We start from the raw sequence: 15,793 nt of genomic DNA on the forward strand, positions 1-15,793 counted from the left end.
TATTAAAAAAAGAAAGTTGAGTTTTAGAGCTAAAAGAAATCTTAGAAATAATTTAGTTAATAAAAATAGAAATAGAAATAATTAATAACTTAATAGAAATAATTTAATAGAAATAAAAAATAGAAATAGAAATAATTTAATTAATAAAATATCATTTTATTAAAAGGAAATTGAAACCTGGAGATGTTACTTGTCCCAAATCACTCAGTTTACATTTGTCTTTGAACCCAGATTATAACTTATATATATATGTATAAATATATATATATATATAAAAACTGGAAAGCAGTATTGAAGAAATTAGATTTATACCAGCACTTCATCCCTTATATCAAGATAACTTCCATATGGATCTGTGACCTAGACATGAAAGGTCACATCACAAAGAAATAAGAGAAATGTGAAAAAAATTTAACCTATCACATCTATGGGAGAAAAAAATTTCATTACCAAATGAGATATAGAAAGGGTCATAGAAGATAAATTTTGACTGTGGAAGGATAATTTTGATTATATAAAAAGATGTTTTAGGTGCTGTTGTGAAGCACAAGCACCTTCTTGTTTAGATTCACTGTTGAGAGGCACTCACAAGTCCTGATTGATTACAGAACTAAGATGTAGAAACAATATGTTTAGTTGGAACTTGGGAATAAAAGCTAACAACAACTCCCCCTCCCCTTTTCCCTTCTCCACCTTCTTTCCTCTTGTGTGTTTGTTATTTGAGGCTACCATACATTTTTGGATAGCAAACCAGACATCCTTGAAGGATGGCTTGGTAATGTAAAAATATTTAATTAGGCGCAACACCCTTATAGCCACTGACATCTCCCAAGGTTAGCAGAATTGTTTGAGGAAAGAATAGAACAGTGATTAGCAAGAGAAGTGGATTTCTCAACTTAATCTCATTACAATTCAGCTGAATTATGTACTGTGTCTTTCTTAAGGGTTATAGGTAGAAAGTAACAAAAGTAAAAATTGAACCCAAGTTCTTTCAAACAAATCCAGATATAAATTTAAAATATTTATAATGTGGGAATAAATCGAGGGTCTTTCTTCTTTTCCTCTTCCCTATAAAAAGAATTCCATATGCACATGATATTGGCTGTGTTGACACACTTTATGCCTATAAGACTATAGTATTAATTTGCCAGAATGGATTTTTTTTGTGTGTGTGTTTTTTGAATTATGCAACACTTGTTTAAAATTTTGTTTCATTTAAGATTTTATTTTAGGGAGTTTTTCAACTTAATTAAAAATGAGCCTTTATAGATTTTATAGTAAAGAAGTTTATAGTATTATCTTTGGTCTATTTTAGGTATAGGGTATATATTATGTTATATTATTTAGGTATAGGGTATATATTATTTCAATGTATTTTAGTTTTTATTTGACATTTCATGTGCAGTGTTATAATTTCTTTTTCTTTTTTGTTTAGATTTCATGTTGTTGCGTCAAAGGGAAATTTGGAGTGCTTAAATGCCATTCTTGTACATGGAGTTGACATTACTGTCAGTGATGCTGCAGGTATTACGTTTTCTTCAAAATGTACTTGCAGGACACAGAATAATTTGTAGGCACTAATTGTTTTAGGCTTTTTAAAAGAAGGAAAAATATTGTAAATCCATATACACAAATCAGTATATTACATTTAGAAATGAAAAAGCAAATGGTAGTAAAATGTATTGGATGTACTCTAGAAAAGATGTTCTTAAATCTGGGGTTCATAACTTGTTTTTTAAAATATTTTCAAAACTTTCAGCATAATTAATTTCCTTGTAGTCCTATGTATTTTATTCATTTAAAAATATTTTCAGAACAGTTCATAAACTTAATCAAAATGTCAAATGAGTCCATGACAAAAAAAGTTAGCTCCTATTCTGGAAGAGTTAGATAAAGTTCTTGAAGCTTGATATAATACTTATTTAAATTTTTTTTTATTTTCACCATTCCCCCTTTCCTCAAAAACCTTTTTAAGGTACACTTTTAATCTCCAGATAAAAATAAGCTAATTTCTGAACCTTTTATTACTTTAAATGTTCTCATCTGTCATCTTGCTAACTTCTTTATGCTTATTTTTTTCCTCCTAGTGTAAACTAAGCTCCCTCCCTTACCTACTTAAAGACTGATTGAAATACTTACTTCTTTTTACACTTTTTCCTTGCTATATTCGACACACATCCATTCAGTGAAATCAAGGGATTCCCTATTGCCTCTAAGATCAAACTTAAAATTCTCTGTTTGACTTCCAAAGTCTTTCATGATCTAACTTCTTATTTCCCATCTTCTTATACTTTATTCTGCTCCACGTATTCTAATTCAGAAACATCAGTTTCTGCTGTTCTTCCCACACACCAATCCATCTCCAACATTTCTGTGCATTTTCACTGGCAGTCCCCCATGCACAGAACACTCTCCCTTTTTGTCTCTGCCTCTTGGACTCCCTAACTTGTTTAAATTTAAGGTAAAGTACTATTATAATAGTCTAAATATAATTCATACACTTAAAATCATTCTGAAATCATATTAAAGAGAAATATTTACCTAAAAATAATCCTTTATAGGATATCTTCAAGTGTTACACAAGCTAGATTTGTGGCAGAAGTGTCACCTACATTTGAAATGTTAAAAAAAAGAAATAGTCCCTTTCACATAACAAAGTCTTTTCGACAGTGAAGATGATACACGTATGAATAAGACATGTCCTGACCTTAAGGCCCTTACTATACTGTGCACTTTTCTTATTCTTAAGAATAAGAAAAGTGCACAATTTATTTTGATGAGGTAATAAAATGGATTATATAAGAAAGATCATATATCTGGTTGAATAGAAATCAGTGAAGTCTTCATGAAGAAATGGCAAATTTTTTTAAGCAGAGATAGAATATGGAGAGAAAAAGTTCTGTGAAGGATGTATTATAAGGAAACCCCAAGATCTCAGTAATCACATTTTGTATGAATTATATGAGAAGATTGCTATTAATTGGAAACATTTCTTAATATGGTAGGAATTAGTTAATGTTCCTGCTTTGACTCCTGTCAAATCTTTTCCTTTTTCTTTTATTTTCATTACCTACTTTCCTTACCACTTTGTCCAGGAGATTTGGTAACTTTTTACAAAGGGGAAAAAATAAACCAATACCTGGTACTTAGGTCCCTATTTCATGGATATTAGTAAATTTGATTTGTTTCATTGTATTTTCTTTGGTTATATTCTACTTTTTACAGTATAAGTATAAAGTACGGTTATTTAAGAAAATCTTATTGACCATCCATTTCTAGTGACCAAAGTTATGTATATAAAAAATTTGTAGTTTCTTATCTGTGTGTATTCATTCCAATATGTTATATATTAATTATAGAATTTTACTTATAGGCAGAAATGCCCTTCACCTTGCTGCAAAATATGGACATGCTTTGTGCTTACAAAAGCTTTTACAGGTAGTGAAAATTAAACTTTTTAAAAAGAAATTGTATGCTAAGGATTGTTTTACTGTGTTTTTCAAACTTTGGTTTAAAGAAAAATGTTTGATTTATTCAGATTTGTTTACACATTTTGTTTTTTGATAGAGAAATGTTAGAAAACTACAGAGAATTGCATAACAATATATTAAAAATAAACCATGAAGACTACCTTCTTGTTTACATTAGCTGAGATTAGAAATTTTTGGTGTTTTTGCTATATGTATATGCTGTAATTTAAAATTAAGATTATTTAACATAAGTAATATTTTCTTTTAATTTTAAGGACTTTTTATAAACTGTTGCCTCAAGTCTTTTATTTAACTAATGTTGCATATAGAGTCTTCCAACAACCAGTGAAACGTTTTTATTCAATTGATTATTTTATGGAAATTTCATTATGGTAGCAATGTCTTTTACTTGAATTTGAGATTCCTTGAATTAAATGCTGTAAATCCGTTGTTGGTCAAATAGATATTGCTATAAATGTATTAAGTTAAATGGTGGCAGTTGTGGCTATTTTTCTGGTTTTTAATAAGCTTAAGCATAGTTTGTCTTCTGATTAAACATCACAAAGATTTTTAAAAACGTTATTTAATAAATCTATTTTTATAGGTTATTTTTATTTTTATGTTATTTTTATTATTTTATAAGTTATTTTAATGTTTTTAATAAATCAATTTTTTCTTTAATGAAATTTTATTGTACATTTACTTTATATAATTTGTTTCAGTATTTTTCTATTTAAAGCTAGACAAAATGTAAATAGAGTGACTTACTGAACATTGACAAAGTAAATATTTTAAGATCTAATTTTTAATATAGAATCCTTGGAAATAACTTAATTTATTAATTTATTGGTAGTATAACTGCCCCACTGAACACGTAGATTTGCACGGTAGGACTGCACTTCATGATGCAGGTGAGCAAAGATTTCACTAGTGGTAAGAGATTCTTAATGTTTCTTTAAAAAACTTAAAGTACTTTTAGTTTTTAAGAAGCTATTTAATTTTTATTATTCACGTTTAGCAGATTGTATTCTTTTAGAATGTTGATCAGTTTCTCCTTTGGTTCTTAAAAATTGTATTTTCATTTTTCTTTTAAACTGCAGTTGAGCAATGTTATGGGTGAGTTCTTTATCATTGCACTGTTTTCTTGCTTTTATTAAGATTTTGAACTAATACTTTTAAAAGTTATAATTAGTACTTGTGTGACTGAGTTATCTTTTTGAAATTTCTCTCTAAATGTCAAAGGAAGGATGAAAATAGAACTGAAATGCAAGACGTTAGCTCAAGTGTTTACACGGTCTTAGAATAAAAGAATTTTTGAGCAGGAGGAACTTTAGAAAACATTGTCCATTCATTCATTTTATTAATGAAGGAATAAGTTCTAGAAGGTAATTTCTTCAGGTTCAAAGATGGAATTCCATCTCAATTTCTTTGCCTTTTCCCACTGTACTATATTAATTTGCTCTCACTTATTATTACTTAATTCAACAAATTCTTAAACTTTTTAGCTAGTTTTCCCTATTATAGTTTTATTTAATAACAAGATACAATTTTTATTAACATGAGAAATAATATAATAGGACCAAGAAATTAACTTTTAACCAACAAATCATCTGGTTTTTATTTTATTGTTGCTTTAAGAAAATATATGTGCCAGTTTCTTTAAGATTTTTCTTCTTATTTTTCATTCTTGTAAGACACAATAAGTTTCTGAAACTACTTTGACATATTCAAAGTATAAACTGATAAAATTAAATATTACCATGTATTTAATTGATAATTATATCTTTGGATCACATTTCATTTTTGTTTAATGTCAAATGACATTTAACATAATGTAGTTAAGCATTACATTTTACGTTTTAAGATATATTATAAAACTGAAGGATGGTTTTATAATTACAGATTTATGAATTAAGGTTTTTTTATGCTTGCAATAATTGATTTGAGTAAAATGTAAAATTTTGTTCAAAAGACATTCAGAAATGAAAGTTGTGACTGAATTTTACAGTGTAGATACTATTGAGCTATTTTTCATCTTGGTGTCTCAGAGGGATTAATAAATGCAGTTTTTCACAAGATTATAATTTTTTTTGATTTATGAATGTTATTTTTTCTCTATTTTAGATATTAGAAATAGATTTTTTTTTTTTTTTCTAAAAAGCTTTTGGTAAAGACTAGGACATCTGACCTACTGCTAAAAACATTGGAAAGAAATCAGCAGAGGAGTCACATTTATTTAAGACATCCTTGTGAGATATATTTGACTTTTTGTTTTTAGATTGAGGTGATATATGGAATTACAGACCAGTAAATTACCATGTGAAAAAGAGAACAAGTAGCAAATTTAAATTTGTTCATAATTATTTGTTTTTTTTCTATGCATGGTAACACATTTCATTCACAGCTCAGAAAATTCTTATATTAATTTCTTTATTCAAAATGAATTATAAAGTATTTTTAAAAATGATTTACTTGAACAGTTCTTAAAATAGAAATGTGATTATCTACATCCTTGAGACCAATGTATTAGGTTGTGAAACTTTTTAAAAGGTTGAAACAGTTTATGAATTTCTTTGATAGAACTTTAAATGTCTCATCAACTTATGTTTTCTTTCTGATGTGTAGCTGTGGCAGATTGTACTTCTAGTATACAACTACTTTGTGACCATGGAGCCTCAGTAAATGCCAAAGATAAGGTGAGTTAACTTACATTTATTCCACAATAAGTATATTGCTTTTTTCTGTTTTCCTCTTGATTTACAGATTGTTTCTCTGTAATCCCAGCACTTATCACACTGATTGGGGCATGATAGATGCTTAATAAATGTTTGTTGACTTTTCCATTTGTCTTATCATTATTTAGGATGGGCGGACACCGCTGATACTGGCCACTCAGATGTGTAGACCAGCAATATGCCAACTTCTGATTGATAGAGGTGCAGATGTTAATGCCAGAGACAAACAAAATAGGTAATGGCAATTCAGTAATTAAGTAGCTAATTCTTTTAAATTTAGTTTCATATTTATATGGGTCTACAAATTAGAAATTGACAGCTTTATTTTATACACTAGACGTATATTCCTGAAAAGTTCTGTATAAATTGAATTAAAGCAGAAATTATCTGCATTAAGTCCTGATTTGTGTTAATCTTTTGTAGTACAAATTTCAATTGATCAAAGTTATTATTATAGCCCTTTGATTTTTTTCATTCCCCCCCCCCTTTTTTTGTAAATATAACTTAATGGCAGCTGTATTCAGAACTTCAAACACCTTAAATCAGTGATTTAAAATAATAAAATTTAGTTCCTTTTAAACATAATTTCATAAAAATTAGCAAGATGCATGTTAAAAATAGTAAGATATATAAGCTTAAAAATAGACTTGTTCAATAGCCACATGAAAGCTACTCAAACCTAATCATCCAATAAATTGAATTATTAGTTTATTTAAGATACCTAAAAAGCAGAATTTTGAGTGTTTTGGTTGAATTTACAATTTGAATTTCTGATATTGAATGTAATTTTCTGATTCATTGTAAGGCAATGTAATTTTAAAATGTAAATAATATAATCTGAATATATGAATTAGTTATAATAAAAAGGAACACTTTCAATTATATCAATTGTTTAAATGCCTTCATTTAATCAAACTTTCTGAAACAAACGTGTTGTTTTTCAAATAAAGCCAACTGTCTTCAAAACAATACCTAAATTTCTTAATGTATTTGAAATAGTCTTAGTGTGTATTATTTAGAATCAGTAAGACCTAATTAAAAATCCCAGTTTTGATACTTAGTAGCTATATGTCTAGGCTAGTCATTTAACTTTTGTATTATTTCTCACACAACTTTTTAGGATTTATTTGATGAATCATAGGGGGATTGCAGTCTGCACTTTTCTCAAATTCTATGAAATGTTTTCTTACAATGATTCATTATTATGGTTGTGTCTTGTTCTAGAACTGCACTTATGTTAGGTTGTGAGTATGGTTGTAAGGATGCTGTGGAAGTTTTAATTAAAAATGGTGCAGATGTCAGCTTGTTGGATGCCCTTGGTCATGATAGTTCTTATTATGCGAGAATTGGAGATAATTTGGACATTTTAACCTTAATGAAGACTGCAGCTGAAAATGCAAACAAAGGTACCCAGAAATTTCCTTAACTTTGAATGAATAAATGGATTGGTAGATAAAATTGGTATAATTGGCAAATAAGAAATATTTTTTAAATGCTTACCTTGTCAGGTATTGTTCTAAGGATAGAAATACAAAAACAAAATAGTGTCTTCTATGGGAGTGACCCAGGAGGGTTGATTGACATCCCTTTCCAGAATCAGTGGTAGTATCGATTTGATTTCTGTTCTGGACAGTGGGATGGGGATGTTGTGGTGTACATGATGTAAGAGCAAGGCTGACAAGGAAATGCCACTTTATTCACTGAAGAAAGTTTGTTTTAATTAGTAAAATTTTAAAATATCTGTCTCCTTATATCTATTTTAAAGAATATAATTATACATACATACATACATACGTGTGTATGTATATATATATATATATATATATATATATATATATTATATATATTACTTGGTTATTTTAGATCCTTTAAAATAGAAATTACTGCTGGTTGTGCTAAAAGAGTTCTGGATTATTGTGTCAACATCTCTTGGAAAATAATTAAGAAATCTGAAGAACAACTATCAAGTAAAGTTATAATGATATTTGTAGGGAAATAATATTGTCTCTGTTAGGTAGGTACATATTAAAAATTCTCTCACTTTCCTTTGAGTGAAATACAGTTATAATGAATGAAATGATTAAATCAGCCTTAATTTGGAAAAAAAAAATAGTAAAGGTAAAGGAGGGTAGTGAAGTGTAGGGAAAAGCAGTATAGAAATAAGATATTGGAGTCTCCCCTCTGCCACTATAACTGTGACCCAGATGAAGTCACTTTATCATTTAACTCTGGTTTATGAGACCAGATGCTTTCTAAGGTCTCTTTGAGCTCTGAATTTCTGTAATTCTGTGAATGTATATCTAAAAATCCATAATTTGTTATTGCTTTCATTCCTCTCTTTTTTGCTCTTTAGGGAGAGACCCTTCCAAGAAAGGACTATCCCTCCAGCAGGTAAATCCTTATTCTAAAATTTGATGAAGAATAACTAACTACTCATGGGTTACTAGATTGAAAAGACAAATGCAACTAAATTGACATAAATTGGATGTCATAAAAATCTAAATAGGTTGTGGTTTTTTAATGACTTTAGGGAGAATTTTCAGGTTTAGGCTTGTTACCCGGTCATTCCTAGATGGACACTGAAAGATTCTTTAATTTTTTTTTCAATATTCCCCATCAGTTACTAGATGTTTATCTTATATTATTAGATTCCCAGTATTTTAGTAACATAACATAACATATATGTTAGATTTAGATTGTTGACTTGCTGATGACTTTTAATGTCTGCAGTAATTTTTTCTGGACACGTATATGAATCCATGTTATCTTATAATGCATTTTTTAAAATGAATTTTGCTGATGTTGATCTCTTCCATGTGAGATCCAAGATAAAGTCTTATTGTCCTGTTCATTTTTTATTTTTTAAGATAGAATTTCATTGAAAATGAAAAAGCTTATAAGTTTTGTTTCTCCTGGTCAACCACAGAAATGCTTTGTTGATTCATTCAAAAAGCACAATGTGCAAAGTGATAGGAATACAAAGAGAAAACTCAATATAGATTTCATTCCTGGTTTGTTATTATTATTATTATTTTTAAATGTAACTTGGCCTCATTTTGTGAGAGTGAATAATTGGGATCAGAATGTTTCCTGTTATACTTGAACAAATTCTTTTTGATGATTTTTAGTTTTGAAATTATGTGATCATTTCTTTGAATACATTTGGTAAAATAAATTATTGTTGATTTTAAGTTGATAGATTTAAATAAGATTCTGTTTTAAAATATTTTTAATGCCCAAATAATTTAGTATTTTGAGATTTTCATATGATAGGTTAAAATTATTTAAATGACAGTTATTTGAAAGTAAATATCATTTTCAGTGAATGGACTCTTTTGATTATATACAGATAGAAATACTGCCACCTTGTGTAATATAGAGCAAAATTTAATCTGAGATCATAAGGCAAACTATGCTAGATTTAAAGATTCTTCAAAATAGGCTTTTAAAAAAGCTCTTTATTCATTTATAACATTTAATCTTATTTTTTATCTTAATGTCATAATAACTTAGATATCTTATATTCCACCGAAGAGAAACCTGTTGCATCTGCAAGATGAAGTTAATATAAATCCATATCACAGGGAGCAGAAAAATGTTCAGGTAATGCTCCAGAAAATGAGCTCAAAGAAATAGTATGTTTTTTTGAATAGTAAAATCAAGTGTTTAGATAGGTTTGTTTTTGTTATTGTGGAGCCTTTATTGGAACTTGATTTTCCTTTAATAGAAAAATTAATTATGCTAACATTTCTTAGTTGACATAATTTAGTCTACATAATATTTGGAAGTACAAATTTTTTACTGGGACCTTTTTGTATCAGTGAATCACAGGTCTAATCCAAAACTGTACACATCCAATTATATATACTGTGTGTGTGACTATGTATCTGTATATATATATACATATTTGGTATATCAGTTCTGATCGATACTTTTTAAATAATGTATAATAGTCTTTAGAGTTGCCTAGTGCACAGAGAAATTGTTACATCACTTACCTAAATCCACATATTCTGTCAGTATCAGAGGCAAAACATAAACACATAATGTCTTTATTTCAGGATATTAGCATATCTACTTTGTTGATTGAACTGGGTTTGTTTTGGTTTGCCTTGTTAAGACTTACTCAAGATAGTGCTCTTGGGTATGTTGAGGGGAAAAAAATTGTTAAAAAAAAAAAAAAAACAACCCAACCTCTTATTATAGGAAAAACAGGAACTGTGGTTGATATAGTGGAAGCACTGCAACACATGAAAAAATAATTTATATGTAAATGTCAGTCTGCTTGTATAGCTGATTTTGTTTAGTAAAACAAAACAAAACTTTGTTTTGGTTTTCATGTTCTTGTGTATTTTCTATATTATCCTTGGGAAGAGAAGTTTATAGATGATATAATATTTTTTAATATAGTTCATTTATTTTTACCAGATGACTGAAATTCTGATAAAAAGTAAAATGTTATTATTCTTAGGTAGTTGGGATTAAGTGACTTGCTCAGGGTCATACAGCTAGAACACCCAATGGTGACTGAGGCCAGATTTAAATTCAAGTCCTCCTGACTTCAGAGCTGGTGTTTCATCCACTGCACCATCTAGCTACCTCAAAAGTAAAATATTATTGAGTCATTTTATTATAGATTTTGGAAACTTAAAACTAAAAATAATTCTGTTTATTTTGATTAATAGACTGACCGTTTACCTTTTGTTAGGAATAATATCTTTCATGTGCTAAATTTTAAGTACTAGTATTTATTTGTTGTCATTATTATGTTACAGTGGCAGCATGGGAAGAGTGAGTGGAATGTTAGCCTCAGAGTCAGAAAGACCTGGGCATTAACATCTGTGTGTGTGACCATGAACGTCTCTAAGGCTCAGTTTTCAGATAATTTAAAATGGAAATAATAATACCATTATGATCTACTTTACAAAGTTGTTGTGAAATTCAAATGAGACAATGCAGAAATTCCCAGACTTTCTCAGGTCACGGTGCCATCAGTATGTATCAGTAATTTTTTCATGATATACCAATGGTGTACCATGGTATACCATAGAATAATCAACAGTTTAATTTATTAAGTACTTAAGTCAAGCAACTGAGTAAGTATGTCCTAACTAATAACCAATTGAAAAAATAATATATAAAGTAAAAGAAAAAGCAATATTTTCATTTCATTATTCTTAGCCACATCTCACTTAATGAGATGTGTGTATTATCAGGCACTGAACAACTTCTCAAATCTTGGAATCAGATTGGACACTGATTTATACATTTCTTTTCTTTTCAACATTGATTTTTGCATAGTACTGGAAGTACTATTGTATCATAGCAGCTGCTGAAAACAACTTTACAAAGATAATGTTTCAGATAAGAAAGTTAGAGAAGCAATTGGCATAACTGAAAAGTACAATGAACAAACATATCTAGAATACAACAGTGAAAGAAGAAATATAGTCTAATGTTCTAATGTTGAAATGTAATTCTAATGTTGAAACTGAACCACATGCTCAGAGACCAACAGATGTTTATCAGTGTGTTTCTTTTGAAAATTTAAAATATCCCATTGTGCCTCTGTGAATTTTCCATGGTACACAGTTTGAAAACTGCATTTATAAACTTTTTTGTAAACTTTAAATTCCTAGGCAAATGTTAATTAGTTATTGTTGTTACTTGTGTTTATTTTCTTAAAAGTTAATTTTTTAACTTGGTTGGCATTACATTCGTTATTTTGTGTATGACTTAAAAGACAGAAAATGCATTTATGGTTCTATTAACAAGAAATTTTCTTTTTAGATTGTCCATTTACTTGTTATCTTCATTATTTCTCAATGTGTTTTTAAGGATCTGGAGACTGAAAATGAAGATTTGAAAGAAAAGTTGAGAAATATTCAACAGGAGCAAAGAATATTATTAGATAAAGTCAATGGATTGCAACTACAACTAAATGAGGTATAGTCTTTGTATAGCATCATGGTTACATTAAAAAAGATGATTCCAAGTCATCTTCATCATTAAGAAAATATTTATGAAGTACCTGCTGGTTCTTGTAAGGCATTTTGTTAGCCATATGGCCTTTCTCCCCTTATTGAGCTTATGGTTTAGTTGAGGAGCCAAGACAGATATGCAGAAAGATAAGTTATAGTACAAAGCAGCATATGCATTGTGTTATAGGACTTTAGAGAAAGGGGAACTTAACGTAGTCTTAGATGGTTAGCAAAGCTAAAGAGAAGGAAGAACTTGACATATCATCCTTAAAGGATGAGTGAAATTTGTGCAGTAGCAGAGGCAGGAAGAAGGTTTGATTGAATATGTCTAGAGTGAGAATGGGAATTCAAAGATGATGCCAGGTTTTTTAAATCTAGGAGACTGGAAGTTTTTTTTTTTTTTTTTTTTTTTTCCCCTATGAGGCATTTTATTAGGCAAAAAATATAAGGATGATTCAAAAAATTTTCCCTGCTCTCAACAAGCTTCCAATCTAGTAAGGGGCAATTTAAACATACAAGTACACAAGAGGTGATAATATAGCATCTTTCTCAGAATAATTATGTATAGGATAAATTCTCTAGATGGAGTCAACACTTTAGAGATCTGACATTCTCAAATGCTATGATTCTGCATTTCAACCTTATCAGAAAATGAGAAGCCTCAAACTCTCTGACTCCAGATCAACCACTGGATCAAGACTTGAAAGACTTCAGTGTCCAGCTCCTTCATTTTTCTAAATAAAGAAATTCATATGGTTAAAGACATGAAGCATCTATGGCAAGGTCACACAGTTGAAATGTGGCAAATTCATACTCAGATACCAAATCTGGTGTACTTTCTACCAAACCAAATTTGATGTTCCTTTGATTCAAATACACAAATAGTGGTAGGAATTTTTTTTTAACAGTGGAGATTACATTTCAAGGTTCCTTATCCTGTTCCTAAATGTTTCTATCCTTTTAAATCAAACCAGCAATTCTCTCTTCCCCATTTAATGACCTTAGCCACTCCCATGATTACAATCATCCTGCCTCCTCTTCCCCCCAAGACAGGAGATTATTAACTCTAGATCTAAAGCACCTCTGTGAATCACTTCAGACTTTAGTGGATTGAGGCATAACTAGTACCTCTTAATTCAAAAGTAAATGACCTTGTAAATGACCTTGCTCTATCCCCACAAACTCCTCTACCCCTTCTCAAACTTTTCAAAGAATTAGCAACAAAGAATTGGTGGAGGAAAGGGAATTTAGTAAAAACAAACAAAAACCAGGGATTTGTAACAGTTGCTTTCATAAGGGTAATTTTAAATTTGGGGTCAGCTACAGTTACAGGTATTCAAGAGGCTGAATAGCACTTTCTTCCACCAGAGAGCCACAACCACAAAAAAACCTGCTATTTGAGAGTTTTCTGGAAATCCAGCGCCAACCTAGGTAGCTTTTTGCAACAGATGCAATAATAGGTAGAATCCTAGATTTAGAGTCGGGGAGAAATGAATTCAAATCCAGTTCCAGACCCTTAGTAGCTATGTGATTCTGGGCAAGTTACTTCATTCCTGTCTGCCTCAGTTTCTTCGTCTATATAATGGTGATAATGATAGCATCTACCTTTCAGGATTGTTTGTGAGGCCCAAATGAGATAACAATTCCAAAGTGTTTTAGCACAGTGTCCAGAACATAATAAGCACTTTAAAACACTGGCTATGGTTATTAATAGTAATTCAATTAGACCTAAGTTTAAATTTGCCCTCAAACACTTATTAGCTGTGTGTGATCCTGAGCAATCACATACCTGCTTTTTGCTTCAGTTTCTTCAACTGTAAAATGGGAATAAAAATAGTATGTATTTCCCAGAGTTGTGAATTAAATGGCATAATATTTTTAAAGCACAGTACCTGGCATATGATTAGAGCTTAATAAATGCTTGTTCCCTCCCTCTGGACTTCCTTATTTCTAAGAAGGCTAAAAGCCTCATTTATCTTTGACTCTCTTCCCATTACTTGCACGGAGACTGGAAGTTTCATGGTGCTCTTCATAATAAAACGGGAGTTTGGAAGAGAGTGAAGGAGACAAAAGGAGTGATAGTGAATTGTATTTTTAATATGTTGATCTTAAGATGCTTACCAGAAATGCTGCTAGAAATGTTCACTATATAGTTAGTGAGATTGGTTTGAAGCCCAGGGAAGATTGGTCTTAAGTATTTATGAATTTGTACAACAGTGATAATTAAGGCATGGGAACTAATAAAATCATCAAGTGGGGGGTATAGAAGGGAAAGAGAAGAAGGTATAAGAACAAATCTTGGGATGCATTCACAGTTAATAGGTGTGATGAGACAGTTATAGCATTTAAGGTACAGTTCATAGAGACCTGATGTCTTCGCAGTTTAATTCGGAATTATGTAGAGATATAGCAGTTGATATATAAACTGTTTCTGTCTATTTGTAAACAGAAAACTTAAAAAATAAATATGAGGATTTTCATTTTCAAAATAGAAACTGGACAAAATTGTTGGTGCCAGAACTAATCAGAGGTAGTAACAAAACCCAAACCAGAAATTTAGTAACCATTGAAGGTTTATTGGATTCACTTGGGAGGAAACCCTAGACATAGGAGGTGAAGAGGAGACTGAGAACCAAAAGGACAAGGCTTATATGAGTTTCACTCTAGGCACAAGGTGAATTGGATTATAGAGGTAACTCTGGATTGGAGAGGGCTTGTTTCTGGGGGCTTATAGGGTAGGACTAGGGGATATATAATCCCTTGATTGGCCAGAGTTTGTTGTCAGGGGCTAACTATCTCTTGTAACTCCTTCCTAATAGATAAGAACTGTCCTTGCTCTTTCAGCTATTAAAAAGGTCAAAGACTATGACTGGAGCTATAAATAATGTCAGAGGCAAAATGGAGTTGCCTTAGTTTACTCTGCTACTGATAAAACAATGTCTATTAAAATGCTAATCATAAATTTTATTTTTATGGCTTGTGGCATTTAGAGATCTTGAATAATAATGAGTATACTCTAGTATTTTTTGCAAATGAAGGTATGGGATGAGGTATTTGAACTTTTAAAATATTTTGTAATAGATATTCTTCATATAAATAATTTAATTTGGAACCCATCATAAAAATGTCCATTTCAATTTCAATCATTGCCAAGTGTAAAATACAGTTTTAGAAAGAATTTTTTTTAGTTGAATGAAATAAAAAGCCATCTTGCTAAATAAGGAATTGAAGAATTAAATATACATATAGAATTATTGCTGTGCTTGTAATTCAAATATCTAACGTTTTCAAATATATTTTTGGCATAATGAATATTTGTTCACTAATAGTTATAAACATATAGCATAATTGTGGAGAAATAGACAGCAAATGAATTTAATACTCAACTCAAAAAATTTTAGTATCCACTGTGTATAAATTCATTACATTAATATAATAATAAAAAGAAGGAATATAAGTCATATTCTCTGCTTTTGAGAATCTATTAGTTTTTTAAGGGACTTATTTATCATATATTATGTTCAAAGCATAGTATAAGGGATAATAAAACAAAATTCTGTACTTTTATAAAACTGGGTAAAAATTGTATTGTATTGTATTGTAGTTC

At 29.9% G+C, this 15,793-nt stretch overlaps 1 protein-coding gene across 5 annotated transcripts in view; it reads left to right on the plus strand.

Annotated features, from left to right (window-relative positions):
* UACA (uveal autoantigen with coiled-coil domains and ankyrin repeats) overlaps window positions 1-15,793 on the plus strand; it is a 117,507-nt gene that overhangs the window by 73,056 nt on the left and 28,658 nt on the right. For 3 of the 5 annotated variants that reach the window (XM_031955300.1, XM_031955298.1, XM_012543598.3), the window contains exons 3-11: window positions 1,436-1,524; window positions 3,374-3,438; window positions 4,324-4,381; window positions 6,096-6,166; window positions 6,334-6,440; window positions 7,430-7,611; window positions 8,559-8,596; window positions 9,719-9,808; window positions 12,044-12,151. In XM_031955300.1, the coding sequence (XP_031811160.1) occupies window positions 1,436-1,524; window positions 3,374-3,438; window positions 4,324-4,381; window positions 6,096-6,166; window positions 6,334-6,440; window positions 7,430-7,611; window positions 8,559-8,596; window positions 9,719-9,808; window positions 12,044-12,151 (808 nt within the window). The remainder of the gene's footprint in view (window positions 1-1,435; window positions 1,525-3,373; window positions 3,439-4,323; window positions 4,382-6,095; window positions 6,167-6,333; window positions 6,441-7,429; window positions 7,612-8,558; window positions 8,597-9,718; window positions 9,809-12,043; window positions 12,152-15,793) is intronic. The other 2 variants (XM_031955299.1, XM_031955301.1) reach the window with 1 other exon arrangement.

Source organism: Sarcophilus harrisii, chromosome 2 (genome assembly GCF_902635505.1).
Source record: "Sarcophilus harrisii chromosome 2, mSarHar1.11, whole genome shotgun sequence".
Classification (NCBI taxonomy): Eukaryota; Metazoa; Chordata; class Mammalia; order Dasyuromorphia; family Dasyuridae; genus Sarcophilus; species Sarcophilus harrisii.